This window comes from Lontra canadensis, unplaced genomic scaffold (assembly GCF_010015895.1).
Source record: "Lontra canadensis isolate GAN:19392208 unplaced genomic scaffold, GSC_riverotter_1.0 scaffold122, whole genome shotgun sequence".
In the NCBI taxonomy this organism is placed as follows: Eukaryota; Metazoa; Chordata; class Mammalia; order Carnivora; family Mustelidae; genus Lontra; species Lontra canadensis.
In genome coordinates, this window is record NW_022631116.1 from 2,982,525 (window position 1) to 3,006,464 (window position 23,940).

The following is a 23,940-nucleotide window of genomic DNA, read 5'->3' on the forward strand; positions in this document are numbered from 1 at the left end:
TTTTGATTGGTGTGTGTGTGTGTGTGTGTATGTGTGTGTGTGTTTTTGTTTTTTTTTTTTTAGTGTAATCTTATTTATATCTACAAGGAAATCCTGCTGGAATTTTTATTGAATTGCATTCAATCCATAGGTCAGTTTGGGAAGAATTTATATCTTAACTGTATCAGGTCTTAAAATCCATGGACGTGGTATGTCTTTATTTTCTGAAGTCTTTGACTTCTTCAGCATTGTGTAGGCTTCAGCATACAGATCCTTCATATGTTTTGTTAAATTTATATCCAAATATTTCTTATTGGTGCTCTTGTGAGTGATATTTTTAAAAATTTTTGTTACTAATTTTATATCACCAGTATTTACAAATATGATTGATTTTTATATATTAACCTTCTATTCTGTGACCTTATGAACTCACTTATTTTAGCAGCTTTTCTGTAGAATGCTTGAAATTTTCTAGGTAGACATTGATGTTGTTTGTGGATAGAATGGTATTATTTCTTCATTTCCGATCTTTTTTTTTTTTTTCCCCCTTGCCATACTGCACTAGCTAGGACTTTTTGTGAGTGGTGAGAATGAATATTCTTGTCTTCTTGATCTTGAAGGGAAAGCATTCAGTCTTTCACTTACTGTAAGTATGAGGTTAGCCATGTTGTTTTATTGGTGAGTGCCCTTAATCAGGTTGATGAAGTTTGCTCCTCTTAATGGCTTCCTGAGAATTGTTTGAATCATGAATGATGTTGAAGTTTGTTATGTTTTTTGTGTGTTTGATGTGATCTTAGGATTTTCCTTGTGTTTTTTGTTTGTTTTTGTTTTTTTGTTTTTTTGGTCTGTTAATATGGTGGATCATAATTGATTGACTTTTAAAAGTTTGAATAAGCTTGCATTTCAAGGGTAAGCTCCATTTGGTTGTGGTGTATTATTCTTTTTACATGTTGCTAGATTTGATTTTCTAAATTTTGTTGAGCATTTTTGCATTTATGTTTATGATGGATTTGGTCTTTGGCTTTTTGGGCTGTGATTGTATAGTGGTTAGTACTCTGCCTTGTGTGGCTTTTTTGGTACTGCTTTTGTCTGGTTTTAGTATCAGTGTGATGTTGGCCCCCCAGAAATGAGTTGGGAAGTTTTCCCACCTCTTCTATTTTCTGGAAGAGATCATGTAGAATTGTTATTATTTCTTCTTTAAATGTTTGGTAGAATTTGCAAGGGCATGGATTTGTTTGTTTTGTTGTGTTGTGTTTTCAGAACATTTCAAACTATGAATTCAAGTTCTTTTATAGGCATGAGACTATTCAGGTTATCTGTTTCTTCTTGAGTGAATGTTAGTAGTTTGTGCTTTTTAAGGAATTGTTTATTTCATTGAATTGTTGAATTTATGGGCATGTAACTATCTAGCATGCCCTTACTGTCTTTTTAATCTTGAGTTTGTAGTGATAATCTCTTTTTCATTCCTGATGTTGGTAATTGTATCATCTTTTTTGTTTGCCAGTATACATAATTGTTTAATCTGTCTTTTTCAAAGAACCAGCTTTTGATTTAATTAGTTTTTCTCTTTTTTCCTGTTTTCAGTTTCATGGATTCTGTTATGTTATTTCTCTCCTCCTGCTTGCTTTGAATTTATTTTACTCTTTTTCTCATTTCTTTTTTTTTAAGATTTTATTTATTTATTTGACAGAGAGAGATCACAAGTAGGCAGAGAGGCAGGCAGAGGTGGGGTGGGGAAGCAGGCTCCCTGCTGAGCAGAGAGTCCAATGCGGGGCTCAATCCCAACATCCTGAGATCATGACCTGAGCCGAAGGTAGAGGCTTGACCCACTGAGCCACCCAGGCGCCCCCTTTTTCTCATTTCTTAAGGTAGAAACTTAGATTGTTTATTTGAGATCATTCTTTAAGAGAAGCATGTAATACAGAGGTGTCTCGGTTTAATCTGATTGGTGTTTACATGGTATATCTTTTTCTATCCCTTTACTTTTGACTTGCCTTTATTATTTTTAAAGTGAGTTTCTTTTGATAGCATGTAGTTGGGTAATTTTTTTTAAATCCATTCTGACAGTCTGATTTTTTGTTGATAAATGTATTTCAGCGTAAGTTTTAGTGTAGTTATTTGTATTAAGTGTAGTTAATTGTAACATGATTACTTACATTATAATATGTAATTACTCCTATTTGTTAATATAACATGTAATGATATTAAGTATAATTATTAATGTATTTGGATTTAGGTCTCCCATTTATTTTTTTTCTCTATTCCTTTTGTTTCCCATCCTTTGATTTTTTTATTCTATTCTTTCTTTTGGATTGTTTGATTTTTTTCCTTTTTCTAGCAATTTATGATTTTTTTTTAAAGATTACTTATTTGAGAAGAGAGAGAGCACACAGAAGCTGTGGGGAAGAAGCAGAGTCTCTGTCAGAGCCTGACATGGGGCTTGATCCCAGGACTCTGAGATTGTGACCCAAGCCAAAAGCAGATACCCAACTGACTGAGCCACCTAGGCCCCTATGATTTCTTGATTTTATCTCTCTCTATAGGTTTTTTAGTGGTTTCTCTAGGGATTACAATATACATGCCTACATGGTCTACTTAAAATTAGCATTTTACATGTTAAGTGGGATGTAAAGCATGCCACCTAGGTCCCTTTTCCTTCCTGCTCACATGTTATAGTTTGTCATCTATTTTCTTGAAAACCCCCACAATTTAAAGAACTTAGAAGAAGAAGTGTTGATTACATTTATTTTTTATTTATTTATTTTTTTAAGATTTTATTTATTTGTCAGAGAGAGAGGGAGAGAGAGCGAGCACAGGCAGCCAGAATGGCAGGCAGAGACAGAGGGAGAAGCAGGCTCCCCGCCGAGCAAGGAGCCCAATGTGGGACTCGATCCCAGGATGCTGGGATCATGACCTGAGCTGAAGGCAGCTGCTTAACCAACTGAGCCACCCAGGCGTCCCTGTTGATTACATTTAAACCAGATATTTGCTGTAGCTGTTACTGTTCCTTCATTCCTGAAGTTTGGTTATTATTTCTGGTACCATTTTACCAGTGTCTCAAAAATTCCTTTAGCACTTTTTTTAAAGCAAGACTGCTATCAGATAATTTTCTCAGTTATTTTCCATCTGAGACTTCTCCTTATTTTGAATTTTTGCTTGATAGAGAATTCTAGGTTGGTAGTTCTTTTCTTTTACCACTTTGAAAGCGGTGTTTCACTGCCTCTGGCCTCTGTGGTTTCTGGTAGAAATCTGCAATCTTGGAATCATTGTTACTCTGTATTTAACATCTTTTCTATAGCTGCTTTTGAGATATTTTACCTGTCTTTAATGTTGAGCAATTTGGTTATAGTGTACAGGTATGGATTTCTTTGAGTTTCTTCCTATTTGAGGCTTACTAAGCTTCTTGATTTTAGAAGTTTGGTTTTTGCGTTTTGGGGGTGAATTTTCAGCCATTGTTCTTCACATTCTTAGGGGCACTGTACTTTTTTCCTTTCTTTCTGGGACTTTAATGACGCAAATGTTGTATCTTTGTCATTGTCCTGCAGGTCCTTGAGGTTCTGTACTTTTTCTAATTTTTTTTTCCTATTGTTTAGCTTGGAAATTTTCTATTCATATTATCTCTGATTCACTGATTCTTTCCTCTGTCATTTCGTCATGCTTTGAGTCTTTCCAGTGAATTTTAAGTTTGGGTTATTATTGTTGTTATTATTATTGTTTGGTTTTAAAGTTTCCATTTGTTTGCTTTTTTAAAATCTTCTGTTTCAGGGCGCCTGGGTGGCTCAGCGGGTTAAAGCCTCTGCCTTTGGCTCAGGTCATGATCCCGGGGTTCTGGGATCGAGCCCCGCGTCGGGCTCTTTGCTCAGGGGGGAGCCTGCTTCCTCCTCTCTCTCTGCCTACTTGTGATCTCTGTCAAATAAATAAATAAAATCTTTAAAAAAATATATTAAAAAAAATAAAATCTTCTGTTTCTCTGTGGAGGCAGTCTTTCTATTTGTTTCAAGAGTATTTGACCTTCTTGGGACATGGTTATAATACCCCCCTCCTTTTTTTTAAAGAGCGCGTATGTGCGTGAGCATGCACTTGGGGGAAGGGCGGAGGGAGAGGGAGAGAGAGAATCTCAGGCAGGCTGCACGCCCAGCACAGAACCCAATGCAAGGTCAGTCCCACTTCCCTGAGATCATGATCTGAGCTGAAATTAAGAGCTAGACACCTAACCAACTGAGCCACCCAGGCACCCGTATAGTAGTTTCTTTAAAAACAACAGAAACAACGACTTTGTTCTATAATTCCAGCATCTGTATATCTTGCTTATCTTTTCCTTTGTGAGATAATGGGATTTTCTGGGGGTTTAAAAGGCAGTTAATTTTGGATTGTATTATGGACAGTTTGACTTCAGTGATTCTGGGTCGTGTTTAAATCCTGTAGAAAATGGTGAATTTTTGCTTTAGCAAGAAATTTGCCTGGTTAGGTTCAGGCTACAAGTTCCAACTAGCATTCTGTAAGCTGTGGTTTAAGAGTCCATTCATTTTTTGGATTTTACGTGTATGATAAGTCTGCAAGCATCCTGTCTGGAAAGGTCATAGTTTAGTTCTCAGACCCTTTGGTATGCGCTCTCAGTCAAGTCCATGCATGCCCAGCTCACGTATGAGCCCAGGAGCACACATACAACTTGGTAAACTTTTCACGAACCTCCTGTTCTGCATTCTTTCTAACGACTTCTGGCGCCTGGGGGAGCCCACCTTCCTGGTTGTTTGGCTAAAAAGTTGGGGCTTTACTTTCCATGACTATGTCTGCCTCTGGCCAAGCAGTGAGAGGGCAGAAGATTGCAGAACTAGGGATTCTCCTCTTCCTACTGGGACCACAGTTTCTCTGTAGAGCTTTAGGAGCCTGCCTGACTGCTGCCGCCATTGCCTGCATTGCTGGCCTGGTGTTCCCTGGGGACCAGGACTAGCGTGAAAGGGATGAAACAAGAGTCCAGGAAATTCACTCTCTCTCCCGTATCGATAGGAGTCCCCTTCCTTAGACCAGAAATAGAAGGCTTCTCTGGAGCTTTTCTTTGTGCATCTGGTGTGTAATGTCAGCTTTTGAGTCCAGGCTAGGAGATCCTGGAGGAACAGAAAGTGGGAAACTTGCCCCTGGTGTAGTGGTGCTTTGAGTTCTGTTTTCCTTTCTCTGTCTGCCTGCTACACCATTTACTTCCCAGGTCCTCAGATAAATTTGTCTAGTGTTTTTAGTTGCATTCCTTGGGAAATTGGGTGGCACGTGCTTATTTCATCTTGACCTACTCCTTAGGATTTCAAATCAAGTCACAGCGTGTGGATTTTCTGTTTTCCCCTAAAAGCAAATCATTGGGAAGATAGTGGTTTAACATCTACCTCTGTGGTTCCTATTATAATTATTTTCATTGTATTAAAGCCTCTTGATGGGCACCTGGGTGGCTCAGCGGGTTAAGCTTCTGCCTTCAGCTCAGGTCATGATCTCAGGGTCCTGGGATTGAGCCCCGCATTGGGCCTTCTGCTCGGTGGGGAGCCTGCTTCCTACTCTCTCTCTGCCTGCCTCTCTGCCTACTTGTGATCTCTGTCAAATAAATAAATAAAATCTTTAAAAAACAAAAACAAAACAAAACAAAAAACCTCTTGAGCTACAGAAGGTGGCCATCTGTCAGCGCCTCTTACAATTGTATTTAGAACTTTTCTGGAGCATAGAAATGCCTACTCTCCTCGTTCTGGTTCCAGCTCTCATTTTTCATAGAGTGGAAACACTTTTTCTTTTAAAACCTTTTTGTATTTGCCTGTATCACTTTCAGGTAGCCTAGGGTTTTCTTAATAGGTCCTTATAACTCTTTACCAAAAAGAATTTGTAATGGCCTATTGCTTTTGTAACTAAAGATTGAGATTAAGAGCTCAGAGTTGATGTGTAATTTCTTCTGAGTAACTTCTTTAGGATATACTGGTGTTTTGTACTTCCATTTAAATAGATACTGAGTTGGTGTTAGGATCTTTATGCAAAGAGGTGGAGGTTAACAAGATACGGTCTTCTGAGCTAATGTTAATAAATGTGTTAATTTTTCATTTTGCTAATACACATTCTCCTTAATAGCCACTTGGGAGTAACTAATGCAGAGTCTTTAATAGGCTTGCATGTTCCTTGTGCTGAAGCCCACTTCCCTTGACTTTCTTCTCTGCTTTAAGGCATTTTATCACAAGCCCTCTTGTGATAAAATGTCCTCTTCCCTCTGACTAAAAAGGATTTCTGACTTCAAATATTTTCATAGAGATGGCTGCTAATTTAAAATAATAGAAAAAAAAAATAGGGGCACCTGGGTGGCTCAGTGGGCTAAAGCCTCTGCCTTGAGCTCAGGTCATGATCCCAGGGTCCTGGGAATGAGCTCTGCATCGGGCTCTCTGCTCAGCGGGGAGCCTGTTTCCCTCTCACTCTCTGCCTGCTTCTCTGCCTACTTGTGATCTCTCTGCCAAATAAATAAATAAAATCTTAAAAAAAAAAAAAAGAAATTGATATTTGGAACAGCCTGAATCCTAGCCAAAATACCGTGTTTTTTTTTTTTTTAACGCTAGAATGTTTTAGGATAATCCAACGTGACCAAACTATCTGGCTCTCTGCTCAGCAGGGAGCCTCCTTCCCCCTCTCTCTGCTTTCTTCTCTGCCTATTTGTGATCTCTGTCAAATAAAATCTTTTAAAAAATAAAATGAAATAACAGAAAAAAATGTGTTTCTATATCAAGTAAATTAATTCTTTCAGCCAGTATTTGTGGTAAATTTATTCTTTCAATGGGTATTTGCTACGCACCTAGTGTGTAATGCCACGTACTGTACTGGTCACCAAGGAGGCAGAAATAAATGAAATAGTCACAGGCTAGGCATTCAGGAAAATTTTTGTCCATTGCATGAAGTTTATAGTGTGAAGAATTAATTTCTTTCTTTCTTTCTTTTTTAAATTAAGATTTATTTTATTATTTTGGAGAGCAAGAAAGTGCATGGCAGGGGGCAAAGGGAGAGGGAGAGGGGGAATCTCAAGCACACTTCCCACTGAGCGCAGAGCCTGAAGCCGGGCTTGATCTCATGATCCTGAGATCCTGACCTGCGCTGAAAATCAAGAGTCGGTTGCTTAACTGATATTTTTTTTATTATATATTTTATTTATTTGAGAGATTGAGACGGAAAGAGCCTGAGGGGGAGAGAATCAGAGGTAGAAGCAGGGGCTGGGGCTCTATCCCAGGACTCTGGGATCATGACCTGATCTGAAGGCAGACACTTACCTGACTAAGCCACCTCCATGCCCCAGTGTCCTTTTATTCTTAAATGAAAACTGAATTCTCTTGATCCAAAAGAAGGATGTAACCTCATTCGGTGTTTCTGAAATGAAATATAGTTAATATTTTATTTAAAGGTGTCAAAACTTCTTCCAGTGAGCTTAATCGCCCGGAAAATAAATGCATCAATGTCTATACAACTTACAGCATTTGTCTGGGATTGGCAGCTGTTTTTAGTGGTGGAAAAGCAAGAACTGAGAAACAACCCAAGTTCTGATTTTTAGGCTTTTTGACAGACATTTTCAACAAAACTAGTGTCTTTGTTCTGATTAACAATTTGCTCATAGTGGCTATACAATAAATGTTTGTTGAGAGAGTGAAATTAGGTTGGATTATGTTATATCTGGTTAAAGGCAGAATAGTCCCCCCAGATCTTCACAATGGATACCTTTCATTGAGGCCTTGATTGTAGAGAGCATTAATTTACACACAAGCACAGCTTCCCTTCCCCAAAACATCTTTTTATAGCTCTGGATATTAGAGGCAGTACCGGTGCTGATGTCAGACCTGAGCTTTTGTCCTAACTCTTGCACTTTCCCTTTTTTCTTTAATTTTTTTGTCGTCGTCATCTTTTTTTTTTTTTTTGATGTGGTAAAAAAAGATACATGAACTCTACCTTCTTAATAAATTTTTAAGTATATGGTACGATATTATTAACTGTACATACAATGTTGTATAGCAGATGTCTAGAACTTACTCATTTTGGGTAGCTGAAACTTTATACCTGATAACAGTCGCTCTCTGTATCTTCCTCCGTCCCCTACAGTTACTGTTCTGTTTTCTGCTTCTATGAGTTTGTGTTAGATACCGCATATAAGTGGAATCCTGCAATATTTGTTGTTCTGTGACTGGCTTATTTTATTTAGAATAATGTCTTCAAGGTTCATTGATGTGGTCACATATGGCAGTAGTTCCTTCTTTTTATGGCTGAACAGTATTCCGTTGTGTGTCTGTACCACATTTTGTTTATACGTGTATCTGTCCACAGACGTTTGGTTGTTTCTGTATCTTGGCAATTGTGAATAATGCTGCAATGAAATGGGAGTACGAGTATCTCTTGAAGATCCTGATTTCAGGATTGGTTGGTTGGTTTGTTTTTTGATGAATAACCCAGAAGTGGCATTGCTGGATGGTATAAATATTAACTTTTTTTGAAGAGTCTCCATACTGTTTTCCACAGTAGTCACACCATTTTACATTCCCACCAACAGTGCATGAAGGCTCCAATTTTCTCTATATCTCGCTAACTCTCATTAACTTTTTTTTTTTTTTTTTGTAATGATCATCCTAACAGGTACGAGATGACTGATATCTCATTGTGGTTCTGTTCTTTCGGTCTGTCTTTATGCTAGTACCATACTGTTTTCATTATTGTAGCTTTATAATGTTTTTGAAGTTGGGAGGTGTGATGCCTCTTTGTTCTTCTTTCTCAAGGTTCTTTTGACTATTCAAGTCCTTTGTGGTGCCTTATGAATTTTAGAATTTTTCTATTTCTGTTAAAAAAACTACCACTGACATTTTGATAAGGGTTCTGTTGAGTCTGTAGATTGTTTGGGGAAGTCACATCTTAACAATATTAAGTCTGCCATTTCACGAACACAGGATGTTTTTCTATTTATTTGTGCCCTCTAATTTCTTTAAGCAATGTGTTACAGTTTTAAGTGTACAAATCTTTCACTTCCTTGGTTAAGTCTATTCTTAAGTATTTTGTTCTCCGTGATGCTATTGTAAGTGGGATTGCTTGCTTAATTTCCTTTTTGATTAGTATAGTTCATTGTTACTATATAGAAATGCAGCTAATTTTTGTATGTTGATTTTGTATCTCTAACTCTGAATTCAGCTATCAGTTTTTTGTGGAGTCGTCAAGGTTTTCTACATATTAGATAAAGTCATTTGCAAACAGAGATAATTTAACTTCTTCCTTTCCAGTTTGGATACTGCCCCTCCCCCCTATCCTAATAGCCTTGGCTAGACTTCTAGTACTATGTTAAATAGAGAGGTTAAAAGTGGGCATCCTTGCCTTATTCCTAATATTAGAGGAAAAGCTTTCAGTTTTTCATGATGGAGTAAAATGTTAGCTATGAGTTCCATATATGGCTTTTATTATGTTGAAGTAATTTCCTTTTGTTCCTAGTGTGTTGAGAGTTTTAAATAACGAAAGAGTGTTGAATTTTCTGAAATGCTTTTTCTGCATCTGTCAAGTTGATATGGTATATCACTATAATTGATTTTCATGTGTTGGACTGTCCATTTGGTCATGGTATGTGATGCTTTTAATGTACTGTTGAATTCTGTTTGCTCATATTTTGTTGAGATTTATATTTATATATATATATATATAATATGAACACACACACACACACACATATATATATATATATATGTTATATATATATATATATATATATGTTCATCAGGGATATTATTCTGTAGTTCTTTTTTTTTTTTAATTTTTTATTAACATATAATGTATTATTAGCCCCAGGGGTACAGGTCTGTGAATCGCCAGGTTTACACACTTCATAGCACATACCTTCCCCAATGTCCATAACCCTACCACCCTCTCCCTGCCTCCCTCCCCCGGCAACCCTCAGTTTGTTTGTTCTATAGTTTTCTTATGGTGTCTTTGTCTGGCTTTGGTATTAGGGTATTGCTGGCCTCATTAAATGAGTTTGAAAGTATTCATCTTTAATTTTTTTGGAAAGAGTTTGAGGATTATTGTTCATTCTTCTTTAAATATGGTAGAATTCACCAGTGAAGCCATCTGTTCCTGGGCTTTTCTTTGTTAGAAGGGTTTTTGATTACTGAATTAGTCTCCTTACAAATTGTAGATATGTTCAGTTTCTCTCTTTCTTGGTGATTCAGTCTTAGTAGGTTGTATGTTTCTAGGAATTTATTTCTTCTAAGTTGTTGGCATATATCTAATTTGTTGGCATATTATTGTTCATAAGTGTCTTGCGATACTTTTAGTTCTGGGGCATCAGTTGTAATATCTCCGTTTATTTTTTATTTTATTTGAATTGTCTCTCTTTTTATTTTAGTCTAGCTAAAAGTTGGTCAATTTTGTTGATCTTAAAAAAACCAACCTTTTCATTGATTTTTCCATTGTTTTTCTATTCTGTATTTTATTTATTTCTTCTCTAATTTTTATTCCTTCCTTTTAACATTGTGCTTAATTTCTTATTTCTAGTTTCTTACATAAAGATAAGTTCTTTGAAATCTACTTTCTTTTTTTTTTTTTAAAGATTTTATTTATTTATTAGTCAGAGAGAGAGAGGGAGAGCAAGCACAGGCAGAGTGGCAGGCAGAGGCAGAGAGAGAAGCAGGCTCCCTGCTGAGCAAGGAGCCCGATGTGGGACTCGATCCCAGGACGCTGGGATCATGACCTGAGGCAAAGGCAGCCGCTTAACCAACTGAGCCACCTAGGCGTCCCTGAAATCTACTTTCTTAATGTAAGCATTTATAGCTATAAATGTCCCCTTGATACTGGTTTTACTGCATCCAATAAAATTCTGGTATTTTGTGTTTTCATTTGTCTCAAGATATTTTTTAAATTTCCATTTCGATTTCTTTTTCAACTCATTGGTTGTTCAAGAGTATAATTGTTTAATTTCCACATATTTCTGAATTTTCCAGTTTTCCTTTTGCTTTTGATTTCTGGGTTTATTCCATTGTGGTTGGGAAAGATACTTCGTTGGGTTTCTGTCTTAAATTTAAGACCTGTTTTGTGACCAAATGTGTGATCTGTCTTAGAGAGTGATCTGAATGTGTATTCTATTCTGCTGCTGTAGGTGGAACGTGCTCTATCTTACCTGTCTGTTAGGTCCATTTCGTCTGTGGTGTTTGAGTCCTCTTTCCTTCCAAATTTTCTCTCTGGATGTTCTATATTGATTATTGAAAATGGGGTATTGAAATCATTGTATTGTTATTTGTTTCCTCCTTCGCTTCTGTCAGTGGTTTCTTTATATATTTAGATGCTCTGATGTTGGGTACATATATATTTATAATTGTTATAGTGTCTTGGTGGATTGACCCTTTTATCATTGTCTCTTGTGACAGTTTTTGACTTAAAGTTTGTTTTGTCTAATACAAGGTTAATCCCCTTGCCCCGCTCTCTTTTGGTTACTATTTACATGAAATATCTTTTTCCATTCCTTCACTTTCTGCCTGTGTGTAACCTTAAATCTAAATTGGGTCTCTTGTAGACAGCATATAGTGGGATCTTGATTACTTAAAAAAAAAAAAAAAAAATTCAGCTTCTCCATGTCTTTTGGGGAATTTAATCCATTTACATTTAAAGTAATTATTGATAGGGTAGGATTTACTGTTGCCATCTTGTTCATTGTTTTTCTGAGTGGCTTTTAGGTCTTTTTCTTTACTTTCTTGCTGCCTTCCTTTGTATTCCCTTGTTTTTATGTAGTGATATGCTTTCATTTCTTTCTCATTCTTTTGCATGTCTCCTGTAGGTATTTTCATTGTGGTCACCATGGGACTTATATAAAAGTTCTTATAGCAGTCTGCATTAAGCTGATAACAACTTCAGTCACATACAAAAACTGTTTTTGCTTCTCCCTTGCCCCTCCTTCACTCCAGCACTTTCTTAGGTAAACAGATCATTTTAGTTTTTAGCACATAAGGTTTTTTTTTTTCCTGTAAAAATAGTGATAATCTGTTCTTTTTTTTTTTTTTTTTTAAGATTTTATTTATTTATTCAACAGACAGAGATTACAAGTAGGCAGAGAGACAGGCAGAGAGAGGAGGGAAGCAGGCTCCCTGTTGAGCAGAGAGCCCTATGTGGGGCTCGATCACAGGACCCTGAGATCGTGACCTGAGCTGAAGGCAGAAGCTTTAACCCACTGAGCCACCCAGGCGCCCCGAGTAATAATCTATTCTTTAAAAAAAAAAAAAAAAAGAAAGAAAGAAAGAAATCTGTTCTCTTAACCCAGAGGTTCTCAAAGTATAAGAACCCACCCTTAGAGGGTCCCTAGAAATTTTTTCAACAGGGTCCATTTAGTCAAAACTGTTTCCATGATAATTTGGAGATGATGTTTGTCTTTTTCACGGTGTTGACATTTGTAATGATGGGGCAAGGACAGCTGTGGGAAAACCTGCTGGCACTGGGCCAAATTGTAGTAATAGTCCTTTTGTGCTGCTACATACTTCCAGTAAAACTAAGTGCCAGTTTTACTTAAAGACGTCTTTGGAGAAGTAGATAATTAATTTTGTTAAATCAAAACCCTTGGGTACATGGTTTTTTTAAAAATACATAAGTTTTATTTTTAATTTTTTTAATTTAAAGTCCAATTAGTGGGGCACCTGGGTGGCTCAGTCGATTAAGCATCTGTCTTCGGCTGGGGTCATGATCTCAGGGTCCTGGGATTGAGACCCATGTTGGGCTCTCTGCTCAGCAGGGAGCATGCTTCTCCCTCTCCCTACCATTCCTCCTGCTTGTAGTCTCTGTCTCTCTGTCAAATAAATGAATAAAATCTTTAAAAAATAATAATAAAAATAAAGTTCAGTTAGTTAACATACAATGTAATATTATTTTCAGATGTGCATATAGTGATCAACACTTCCATATAACATCCAGTGCCCATCATAGCAGGGGTATGTGGTTTTTTAATGTGTGATGACATGAGAAGCGTGCAGAACATTTTTGCATATTCGGGTATGCTACTTGTTTTAAGGAAAAGTACATGTATATTTGACTGCTTTTGTAAGCTCAAGCAGCTGCTTTTTTTTTTTTTTTTTTTTTTTAAGATTTAATTATTAGAGAGAGAGTGAACAGAAGGGATGGGGAGAGAGAATCTAAAGCAGATTCCATGCTGAGTGCAGAGTCCCACACCGGGTTTGATCTCACGACTCTGAGATCATGATCTGAGCTGAAACCCAAGAGTCAAACCCTCAGCTGGCTGAGCCGACCAGGCACTCCTCAGCTGCTTTTTTGATGGAATACCATTTTTACTCCAAAGAAAGACTGTGGTTACACAGACTTAGGTATTTTTCCAGATGTTTTCTTGGAAATGAATGAAATGAGCTTGTCATTTCAAGTGTTTGTTGATAGTGTTTTTTGCAGACGGTATTTGTTGCCCTCTGTAAAATGTAAGCCTTTTCAAGTGAAAATTAGAATTTTGGGAAAGTTGTATTCACCACCCTGTGCTTTGGCAGCTTTATAGTGTTTGATAAGGTGATATTAATGATGTGATACACTGTATGATGCAGTGTATCCATGTTTCAGAGGTCTGCGTAAGTCAGTGAACCAATATTTTCAGAAATATTCAAAAGTATGTGATGTCATAAAATCAAGAGTAAAAAGATCCACTTACCATGGGAAATAGACCATTGGGTTTTAATATAACAGACAGGTTTACTGATCAAGTTTGCTAGTTTGCACTTCCACATTCTAACTAACCTTTAAGAAACTACCACTGGTCAAGTTTTGATGTAGTATCAAAGAAGAATATCTTCACAGTGATTTCAGAAAGCTGTTAAAATACTCCTTTTCCCATCTCTGCATATGTGAGGCAAGATTTTCTTAATATAAAGAGGGGTGCCTAGGTGGCTCAGTTGTTGAGCATCTGCTTTTGGTTCAGGTCATGAGACCAGCATCCTGGGATGGAGCCCCACATCAGTTTCCCTGCTCAGAGGGAAGCCTGCTTCTCCCTCTCCCAGTCCCCCTGCTTGTGTTCCTTCTTTCTGTCAGATAAATAAATAAAATCTTTAAAAATATATACAGATAAAAGAAAACCATTTCTCCATTCACAAAGCTTCTGATATGTGTGGGTTTTCACACCAAGGATTCTTCTCTCTGTGGGGTCCTACCGCTTAATTCATTCTGGCACTAACTCCCCAGAGGTAGCGCCGACCTCCCAGGTTAAGGGCTCAGTCCCACAAGATTGTCCCCCATTTCAGGTGCCAGCTGCAAGTCTCAAGTTTTTACCTATACTTCTGGCCAACCAGCTATATATAAATCCGGGGTTTCCACAACCTCTCCTCATGTTCAATAATATTTTTATGATAACTCACCGAACCTAGGGAAACACTTACTGGTTTATTTTAAAGTATGTTATAAAGTATACAAGTGAACCACCAAGTGAAGAGGTGCAGAGGGCAGGGTCAGGAAGGATCCCAAGTGCAGGAGGCCCTGTCTTTGTGGGGTTGGGATGTGCCACCCTTCCAGCAAATGGATGCATTCACCGTTCCAGAAGCTCTCTGAACCACTTCATTCAGGGGTTTTGTGGTTCTATAATGTGGGCACGATTGGTTGAATTACTGGCCATTGGTGATTAACTTGATGATCCCTAGCTCTTCCACTCTCCCTGGAGGGTGGGGAGTGGGGCTGAAAGTTCTGATTCTGTAATCTCATGGTTGGTTTCTCTGGCAACCAGCCCCATTTCTGCAAGTCACCTCATGACCATAAACTTTTCTATGGTTGAAAGGGGCATATTATGAATAACAAAATATGCTTCTCTCACCCCTACTACTCAGGAAATTCCAGGGGTTTTAGAAGCTCTCTGCCAGGAACAGGGATGAAGACTCTGTGTGTGTGTGTGTGTGTGTGTGTGTGTGTGTGTGTGTGTTTGTGTATTTTATTATATCACTGTATCAAAATACACTTCAGCCAACACAAAATAGCATTGCAGATTGAATGCCAAAGCAGATACGAAAACATAGCAGTTTTCTATCAATATAAACAGAGTGTTGCAAAAATGTTCAATAATGCCCTCTTCCCACTAATTGTTTTGGAAAATAGTTTTTTTCCATAAAAATACATTTTTGGAAATGTGTTTTGGAAATGTATTGTTTGGAAAATAGTTTCTTCTCCATAAAAAATGTATTTGTTAACTTAAAAAAGATTTACTAATGTTAATTTTAACTGAGTCAGAAATTTTTCTTGTTTTTTTTTTAATTTCTTTTTTTTTTTTCCCAAAGATTTTATTTATTTATTTGACAGAGGAGAGAGAGCACAAGCAGGGGGAGCAGCAGAGGGAGAGGGAGAAGTGGGCTCCCTGCTAAGCAGAGAGCCCAATGCGGGGCCCGATCCTAGGACCCTGGGACCATGACCTGAGCCAAAGGCGGTGGCTTAACCATCTGAGCCACCCAGGCACCCCAGTTTTTTTAAATTTCTAATACCTTTATATCTATAGCCAAAACTCCCACTAACGAAAGATCTTTAGGTTCCTCAGTAATTTAGAGTTGCAAAGAAGTCCTGAAACTCAAAAGTTTGAGACTCATTGTTTTAACCTTCGAAGGTCGTTGAAAGTTAAACAGATGTGTTTATGAATGTGAAATCATTTTGTAAAATATTTTAAGTGTAGGTTTATAAATAATTTTTTATTTTTAACAGCTCTTGCTGTTGCATTTCCTGTGCAAGTCCTTCAAGTTGAGACTTGGAGAAGAGACCTGGAAAGAAAACATGCAGAAGTAATTGCTGTTGCGGAGCTCATTAGTTTAGATGGGAGTCAGGGAGGAGATTCACATAGAACTCTGTTCCACAAACCAGACAGTGAAAACATAACGTGCTGGAGACTTGTTTTGTCCTAAATACTTTGCGATACGTATTTATATTTGTAATATACGTATATGGATTTGTGTGTGTGTTTGCTTGGTCATACCGCAAATAGGTCTGCTGCTCATGATTCTAGTCCATTACTCGTCCAAGTTGCTCTTTGAATTTTTAAGTTATCCCCTTCTTTCTTTGCAGGTATAGAACAAGATGCAGTGAATACTTTTACCAAATATATATCTCCAGATGCTGCTAAACCAATACCAATTACAGAAGCAATGAGAAATGACATCATAGGTAAGCAGTGCTTGAAGCTATGGCAAAAATAAATAAATAATGCGTGGTTTTGGTTATTAACTAAGAGATTTTTTATGAACATGGAATTCAACATATCCCTTCCTAGTCTGTTTTCAGAGCACTTTATATATCCACTGTATCTCACTTTAGATTTTCCTCTCTCATATATTGGACCCAAATTCTTAGACTTTGATTCAAATAACAACAGCAGCAAGGAAGTAACGGTAGCACACATTTATTGCGTACTCAGTGTGTCCTAGACAGCATTGTAGGCACTTTTCATGGATAAACTCTAATCTTCTAAAGAACGTTGTAACGTGAATATAGTTGTTATTTTATAAACGAGGAATCAGAAACACAAAGAGAGTGAATAATTTGCCTAGAGTAACACAACTCAAGACATGGCAGAGTCAGGATTTGTAGTTTAGCCTACACATTAAGTAGTATGCTATTTGGCAGTGGTTTTCAAACTGTAAATTCAGACCAGTCTCCTCTTAGACCTAGCTTTCTGCCAAAAAAAGGACTAGATAGAAAAATTGAAGTACTCAGTAATAAGGGCAAACAAACATCATTCCAGGACATTGTTTTCATATATGTATATGTATACTGTGTCAGGTAAATCTATGTCTCTGTAGGTCCTAGTAAGAAAAAAATTGGGGGCACCTGGGTGGCTACTGGATTAAAGCCTCTGCCTTCAGCTCAGGTCATGATCCCAGGGTCCTGGGGTTGAGTCCCCAAATTGGGCTCTCTGCTCAGCAGGGAGCCTGCTTCCTCCTCTCTCTCTCTGCCTGCTTCTCTGCCTTCTTGCCTACTTGTGATCTCTGTCTGTCAGATAAATAAATAAAACCTTAAAAAAAATTGTCAGTTTTTGTTGCGTTGTATCAGAAGGACCTTAGGTTCACCTGTAATCACAGATGACAGTGGTTTGTTTGTTCATTAAATAAATATTATATTCCCATCAAGCCCTAGTACTGAGTTTTAATTTTTATTACAGGGACTTTTGTATTTTCGATTTATGAAATGAATCATGCTGTTAACAGATTCTTCCCAGCATGGGGCTCCTGAAGTCTTCACCAGAGATACTTTTCACTCAATCATCATTGGAGACAGTAAAACTCTTTCCTGTCTGAGCTGTAGTTCTTAAATTGGCCCACCATACTTCCCAGTGAACAACTGTTGGCTATTTTGGGGCCCGTCAGATGCTGGGCCCATTGTTTTCCTTTTCTTTCTTCTACACAGATGCTTCTAGCATGTAGGTCTTGTGGGTAGTGGTTGTTTGTCCCCGTTTGCTTGTATTTTTGGTTTTCACCCAGTTTTGTTGGAAATGTTGTCATTGGATTTTGGCTTTTCTATGTAATTCCTCTATTTTTATGTGGGAATTTGTGGCTACCATCTTCCAGACTTCTCTAGACCAACATTTCCTGTATAATAATACAACTAGGGTGTCCTGACTGATGAGAATTTGACTGTTTGGGGAATTGGTTGGCTAGTAATTCCTTTGGGCACTCATTTGTACCAGCAAATAACCAAACTATCTGGGGTAGGGGAGAAAAGGGGGGATTTTTGAGCCAAATACATTACATTTAAAAATGAAATAAAAATAAAAAAAAATAACAGGGACTCCTGGGCGGCTCATTCGGTTAAGCGTCCACCTTCAGCTCAGGTTATGATCCCAAAGTCCTGGGATCAAGTCCCACGTCAGGTGCCCTGCTCAGCGGAGAGCTTGCTTCTCCCTGTCTCTGCTGCTCCCCATGCTTGTGCTCCCTTTCTCTCTCTCTCTCTCTCTCTTTTTCTCTCTCTGGCAAATAAATAAGTAAAATCTAAAAAAAACACAAAAACCCACAAATACCACCTCAGTTCTTTTTTTCCTTTTCTTAAACTGTATCTAATTAATGATACAGAACCATGAGGGGGGAAATAATCTTTGGAAGTATAAGTTGATAATATTTAGTGATTAAGGGATCTGAGAAAGTTAAAATGTTAATTACCTGTATGTTTTCAGACCAGTCGTTTTTCCTCTTTGAGCCCCATTCTTCTTAATCCTACCCCATGTTCTCCTCTTTTGGTTGGAATATTCTAATACAGCTGTACTTCAAATACGTTACAGTTGGAAGAAATCTGCACTTGCACTGTTACTGTGTATCCCACCTGCCTAGTTTTGCTGTAAATGTTATTCATGGGTTTCTGGTATTGCTGTCTAATTACTTCCTTTTTATATGGGGATTCAGAATAACCCAGAAACTATGCTTCCACTGCCTCCTTCATCTTCTGCAAATCCTTGAAGTAGAATTTAAAACATATTTTGAAGGTACAGCTGATAGAATTTGCTGATGGTTTGAAAATGAGCAGAGTGAGAAGGAAAAAGGAATCAAGCATGACTTCATTTCTTTGAAAAACCTGAATAACTGGGAGAGTGAAGTTGCCATTTATAAAATGAAGAAGATTGTAGGGGTCATAGCTTAAGGGAAAAATCAGGAGTTTGGGTTTGTAGGCGCCCAAATGGTGAAAGTCACATACGCAGTTGGATATCTGTGCAAGGAATTGATGAGAGAGGCAGGCCTGGGTTGGCGATGTGTTTGGAAGTCATCAGGATATAGATGGGTTTAGAGCCGTGGATAACATTATCCTCAGAGTGAGTATGGTGAACAGACAAGAGGGCCAAGGACTGTGTCTTGGGTCAGGCCTAAAATTCACAAGTCTGGTGGGTGAGGGAGAACCAGCATAGGAGACACAGAAGGAGCAGACCGTAAAGTCAGCTCTGTATCTGCTATGTCTCAGAAGAGTAGTTCTTAATGGAAGCCAAGTGAAAAAGTGTTTCTGGGAGTCAGGGAGTGATCAGAGGTGTGTTAAATCCTGCTGAGATTTTAAGTAAGGAATGGAATGGACTTGCCAGCCTTGTGGACAGCTGGTCCATCAGTTACCTTAATTTCAGTGGACCACTGGAGACAGAAACTTCGCCAGAGGAGGCGGAGTGAGGACAGCAGTTATGAGCAACTCCTAAGAGGCATTTTGCTATTAAGATGAGCTGGAAGAGGATGTTAAGTCAAGGGACAGTGGTTTTTCTTGTTTTGTTTTTTTGTGGTGATGTGTTATAAGCATATGAGATATAGCACACAAACAAGTATGTATGTATAGCACACAGACTCTAGCTGGTGAGTATGAGGCAGCAACAAAGGAAAAATTGATGCAGGAGACAGAGGACAACTGCTGTAAGAAAGAAGTCTTGAGGAGGCAAAAGAGGATGGGGCCCGGTACTCAAATGCAGAGTGCATGGTAGAGGTCCAGGTAGATGTGGGAGCGATGGAAATAATTTTCTCATTGCTTCTATTTTTTTATTGAAGCTGGAAGCAAAGTCATCAGCAGAGAGAGTAAAAGAGCCGTTAAGGTGTTCCAAGAGAGAGGAGAAACTGGGTTGTGTGTTGTCTGGCAGAGTATGAGAGTAAATGGACCCGGAAACTGTAGTACGATCCTTGGGTTTCATTCAGGTCTCACTAAGGTCGTGAACTTTAGGTGAAACCAGCCATCGTAGGTGAATGGTTTTTTCCAGCCATATTTAATAGCTTACTGATGTGCTGCGGTTTACTTAGGTAATTCCTAATTTTAGCGCATTTCGTGTTTCTACCAAACAACATTCTGATAAACTTTTTTACAGATAAACCTTTTTTTTTACAAATCCATAACTCTTTTAAGTTGCCATCTTAGAATTGCTGATTGAAAGGGCATGTTTATTTTTAAAGTTTATGCTATAAACTCCCACAATGCTTTCCAGAAAAGGATATACCAGTATATTCTCACTAACACTAGTTAGAGTCCGTTTTCCCATGTCCTTGCCCAAGCAAGGCAGTGCAGTGTTAAACAATTAAACTTGTGCATTGTTACAACAATTTTGTGCCAGTTTATTAGACAAACAGTAGGGTGCCTCCTTATACTAACTTGTGGTTATATTTATTTGACTGCTAGTGAGCATGTGTATTTTTTCATATTGGCCATTTTATGTTTATTCTTTTTTTTTTTTTTAAGTTTATTTAATTTTTTTTTTAGTAATCTCTACACCCAGCCAGCATGGAGCTTAAACTCACAACCCTGAGTGAGCATCCCCTCCAGACTGAGCCAGCCAGGCACCCCTTTTGCGAACTATTTCTTCATGTCCTTTCCTCATTTTTCTTTGGGGACATTTTTTACTAGTTTGTAGGAGCTCTTGATATATGAATGATAATAATCTGTCATATATAGGGTAAACTGTCATTGGTGCTGCACATTCCCCCCCCCCGCAGTTTGCCTTTAAAAAAAAAAAAAGATTTTATTTATTTTGACAGAGATCACAAGTAGGCAGAGAGGCAGGCAGAGAGAGAGAGGGGGAAGCAGGCTCCCCGCTGAGCAGAGAGCCCGACATGGGGCTCGATCCCAGGACCCTAAGATCATGACCCGAGCCGAAGGCAGAGGCTCAACCCTCCGAGCCACCCAGGCGCTCCCCAGTTTGCCTTTTTAATTTTGTTTTATGGGTGTGTTAATGCATAGAAATTAATTTTATGCTATTGAATCTTTTGATTTCTGCCTTTATATCTATGGTTAGAAAGACTTTTCCTACCTCAAGATTATATGTCCACCTGTATTTTTCTTAGCTCTATTTAAAACTTTCTGATTTGTATGCCTCTCCAGTTATTTCCTACTCTGATCCACAAAGGTGTATGGTTTGGATTTAGTAGAAATGTATTTACCATTTCTTTTACAGCAAAGATTTGTGGAGAAGATGGACAGGTGGATCCCAACTGTTTCGTTTTGGCACAGTCCATAGTCTTTAGTGCAATGGAGCAAGAGTAAGTTAATTTCATACTTTCACATTTTGGGTTTTGGGATTTGGGTTCACTCAACTACAAAGGATCAATTTTTGAGGACTTAAGTATTTTGAATGTTTACAGGATCTTATAGGCATATCTAAGGCTACCTTGGTTTGTGGTGTCCTTTAAATATAAATTATGTGAACTCTTAAAAATAAAACACGTTTGTTTTTAATGTTAGTATTTCCTAAGTTAAAAGAACTTTTTAAAATTCTGAAGTCATTTGGGGGTGATTATTAGAATAGTGTGACTATTAGAATTTATTTAAGCTATGCACATGTTCAGTTAGATACCGTAATATGTTAGCGCACGTTTTAAGCTTAATGGTTGCTCTATTACTAAATCCACATAGATAGGTTGAAACTGCCTCCAAAGTTTGTTTGTTTTTTTTTTTTTAGATGAATTACTGTTGCATGCCCGCAAGGAAAAAAATGTACATATTTATTCATTTAGTATTTATGAAAAGGGTGCTCTTTGCAAGGCATAGTTAGATATAGTACCTGCTTTGAAGGAAGTTACAGCCTATTAAGAGAAGTAGGGTATGTTCTTTGGTTACATGTAATATGAGGTAGTTTGTGTCACATACCAGAGGAAAGCTACAAAGTTTCTAAGAGGTGGGAGAGATTACTTCCAGGGCTAGGAACCAGGAACGACACCATGGGAGGAGAGGTAGTGTTGACCTAGGCTTTTAAGATATACTAGGCACAGAATGGAAAGAGTATATTTTTCCCAGTTAAGCTCTTTCCTTGATCGTTCCCTCAAATTTTCCCTTTTTGTCCACGTGCAGGCACTTTAGTGAGTTTCTGCGAAGTCACCATTTCTGTAAATACCAGATTGAAGTGCTGACCAGTGGGACTGTTTACCTGGCTGACATTCTCTTCTGTGAGTCAGCCCTCTTTTATTTCTCTGAGGTAAAGTCTGCATTTCCTTTCACACTCTGTTAGAGCATTCCAGCCTCTAAACTAGAAATGCTGGGGCCCCCTTCTATAGAAAATAACATGGAAGAGCCAAATCATTTCCAAAAAGATCACTGGAATGAAATAATTTTATTATGTTAAGTTGTACACCTAATGGCAAGAGTACGTTAATGGCATATCAGTCAGATTAAAGAGAACATGAAAACTCAGTGTAAAATAACTCTAATTTTGAAAACTTAATTAAACTTCTTATAAGATAATGCCTATTTTTAATTATCTGGAGCCATAGACTTGATACTTGATTCCAGGGCACACATATTTGTGGACCAGACTTCAGAAGAGAGAAAGAAAAGGAGTAAATTTTTTCCTACTATCACCACTTTTATTTTAGCCACCTGATAGGATTTCTCAAGCAATGAGTAGATTAATCTCTTTGAGGCATATTTGTTAGGTTTCAGCAAACGAAATTCTTTCGTTGCAAAAGCAAATGACTATTAAGTAGAGAGGAGAGGATTTTCCAGGCTCACGAAACATTAATGTAGATGTACACTTGCACTCGGCCTCTCCCAAGAACAGAGCTTTTGGTTGATTTGCTTTCTCACTCCCTCTGTTTCCCGTAAGTGTAAGGCCCCATTTGTTCAGGTTGCGGTGGCTGCATGGAGGGATGGAAGTGTTGGGTTTAAAAGACTTGGTCTGCTTAGTTTACTTTTTGTATGTTAGGCCCTGAGGGACCACGGATCATCTTTACTTTGATTCTGACTCCAGTTCACTTAAGTTTGTACCCAGCAGGTGGTGGGGTTTTTGTTAGTTGTTTGGTTTTTTCCCCCGCTATGAGAATGATCTTCAACTTTACAGTCTCAAGAGGGACTGTGAGTTGCTGACTGGCATGAACCGAACAAGTACATCTGTTTCTGTTTCTGTTTTTTGTATATGTCTTACATTTTTAATGGTTGGGGTTATGGATTAGAGATGGTTAGAGAAATCTGTTGATAGTCTTGTGTTCTTCTTTTGTATTTTTCCTTCCTAGTACATGGAAAAAGAGGATGCAGTGAATATCTTACAGTTCTGGTTGGCAGCAGATAACTTCCAGTCGCAACTTGCTGCCAAAAAGGGCCAGTATGATGGACAGGAGGCACAGAACGATGCCATGATTTTATATGACAAGTGAGTTTTATTGATGTCTTCAGCGTCTGGCAAATATTGAGTATTTGATATGTATATCAGAAGTAAAGACAAATCCAGTTTTTGCTGTCAAGGAGCTCACAGGGAATAGCATAAAAGCATCTTTTCCTATGGAACATTTTAGGATTCTTAGGAAAAAATATTTCTGCTAGGGGAATGGGTGGTTTGTGTGTGGCAAGAAGGATGACGGTGGTGGAGTTAGGGAGGTTTCACAGAAGAAAGATTTAAATTGGAACCTGAATAATGAATTGAATTTTGCTAGCCAGAGAAGGCGGGAAAGAACATTCTAGACAGAGGCATTGGCACAAGCAAAGTCAGAGAAACTTAGGGTGTGGCACTTTCAGGAAACTTGAGTTTGGGTAAGTAAAACTTGCGTAGGGAATGTAAGAGGAAGATGAAACTAAAGGGAATGTATTGTAAAGGGTATTAGGTATCTATGTACAGGTGTATCATATTTCTGGTAAAGATCTGCGCAGCCAAGTTATTACTCACTGAATAAGAGTTTTTCATTGGTCTTCATTGAAAATGAGAGGATGGCAAAATCTTACAGTGAACAGAACTGATAACATCTGGTCAGTCGAGTGATAAGCCTGTGGTCAGCTGTGTCACCCTTTTTTTTTTTAATTAATTTATTTTTAAAGATTTTATTTATTTATTTGACAGACAGAGATCACAAGTAGGCAGAGAGGCAGGCAGAGAGAGAGAGAGAGAGAGAGAGGAGGAAGCAGGCTCCCTGCTGAGCAGAGAGCCCGATGCGGGGCTCGATCCCAGGACCCTGGGATCATGACCTGAGCTGAAGGCAGAGGCTTTAACCCACTGAGCCACCCAGGTGCCCCACCCTTTTCTTTTTTTTTTTTTTTAAGATTTTATTTATTTATTTAGCAGAGACA

The 23,940-nt window shown here is 38.1% G+C and overlaps 1 protein-coding gene across 5 annotated transcripts in view; it reads left to right on the forward strand.

Moving 5' to 3' along the window:
• The window catches only part of AKAP10 (A-kinase anchoring protein 10), a 77,592-nt gene that overhangs the window by 24,732 nt on the left and 28,920 nt on the right, over positions 1-23,940 (forward strand). For 4 of the 5 annotated variants that reach the window (XM_032841344.1, XM_032841343.1, XM_032841346.1 and 1 more), the window contains exons 5-8: positions 16,015-16,113; positions 20,846-20,930; positions 21,739-21,862; positions 22,896-23,032. In XM_032841344.1, coding sequence (XP_032697235.1) covers positions 16,015-16,113; positions 20,846-20,930; positions 21,739-21,862; positions 22,896-23,032 — 445 coding nt within the window. The remainder of the gene's footprint in view (positions 1-16,014; positions 16,114-20,845; positions 20,931-21,738; positions 21,863-22,895; positions 23,033-23,940) is intronic. The other variant, XM_032841347.1, reaches the window with a different exon arrangement.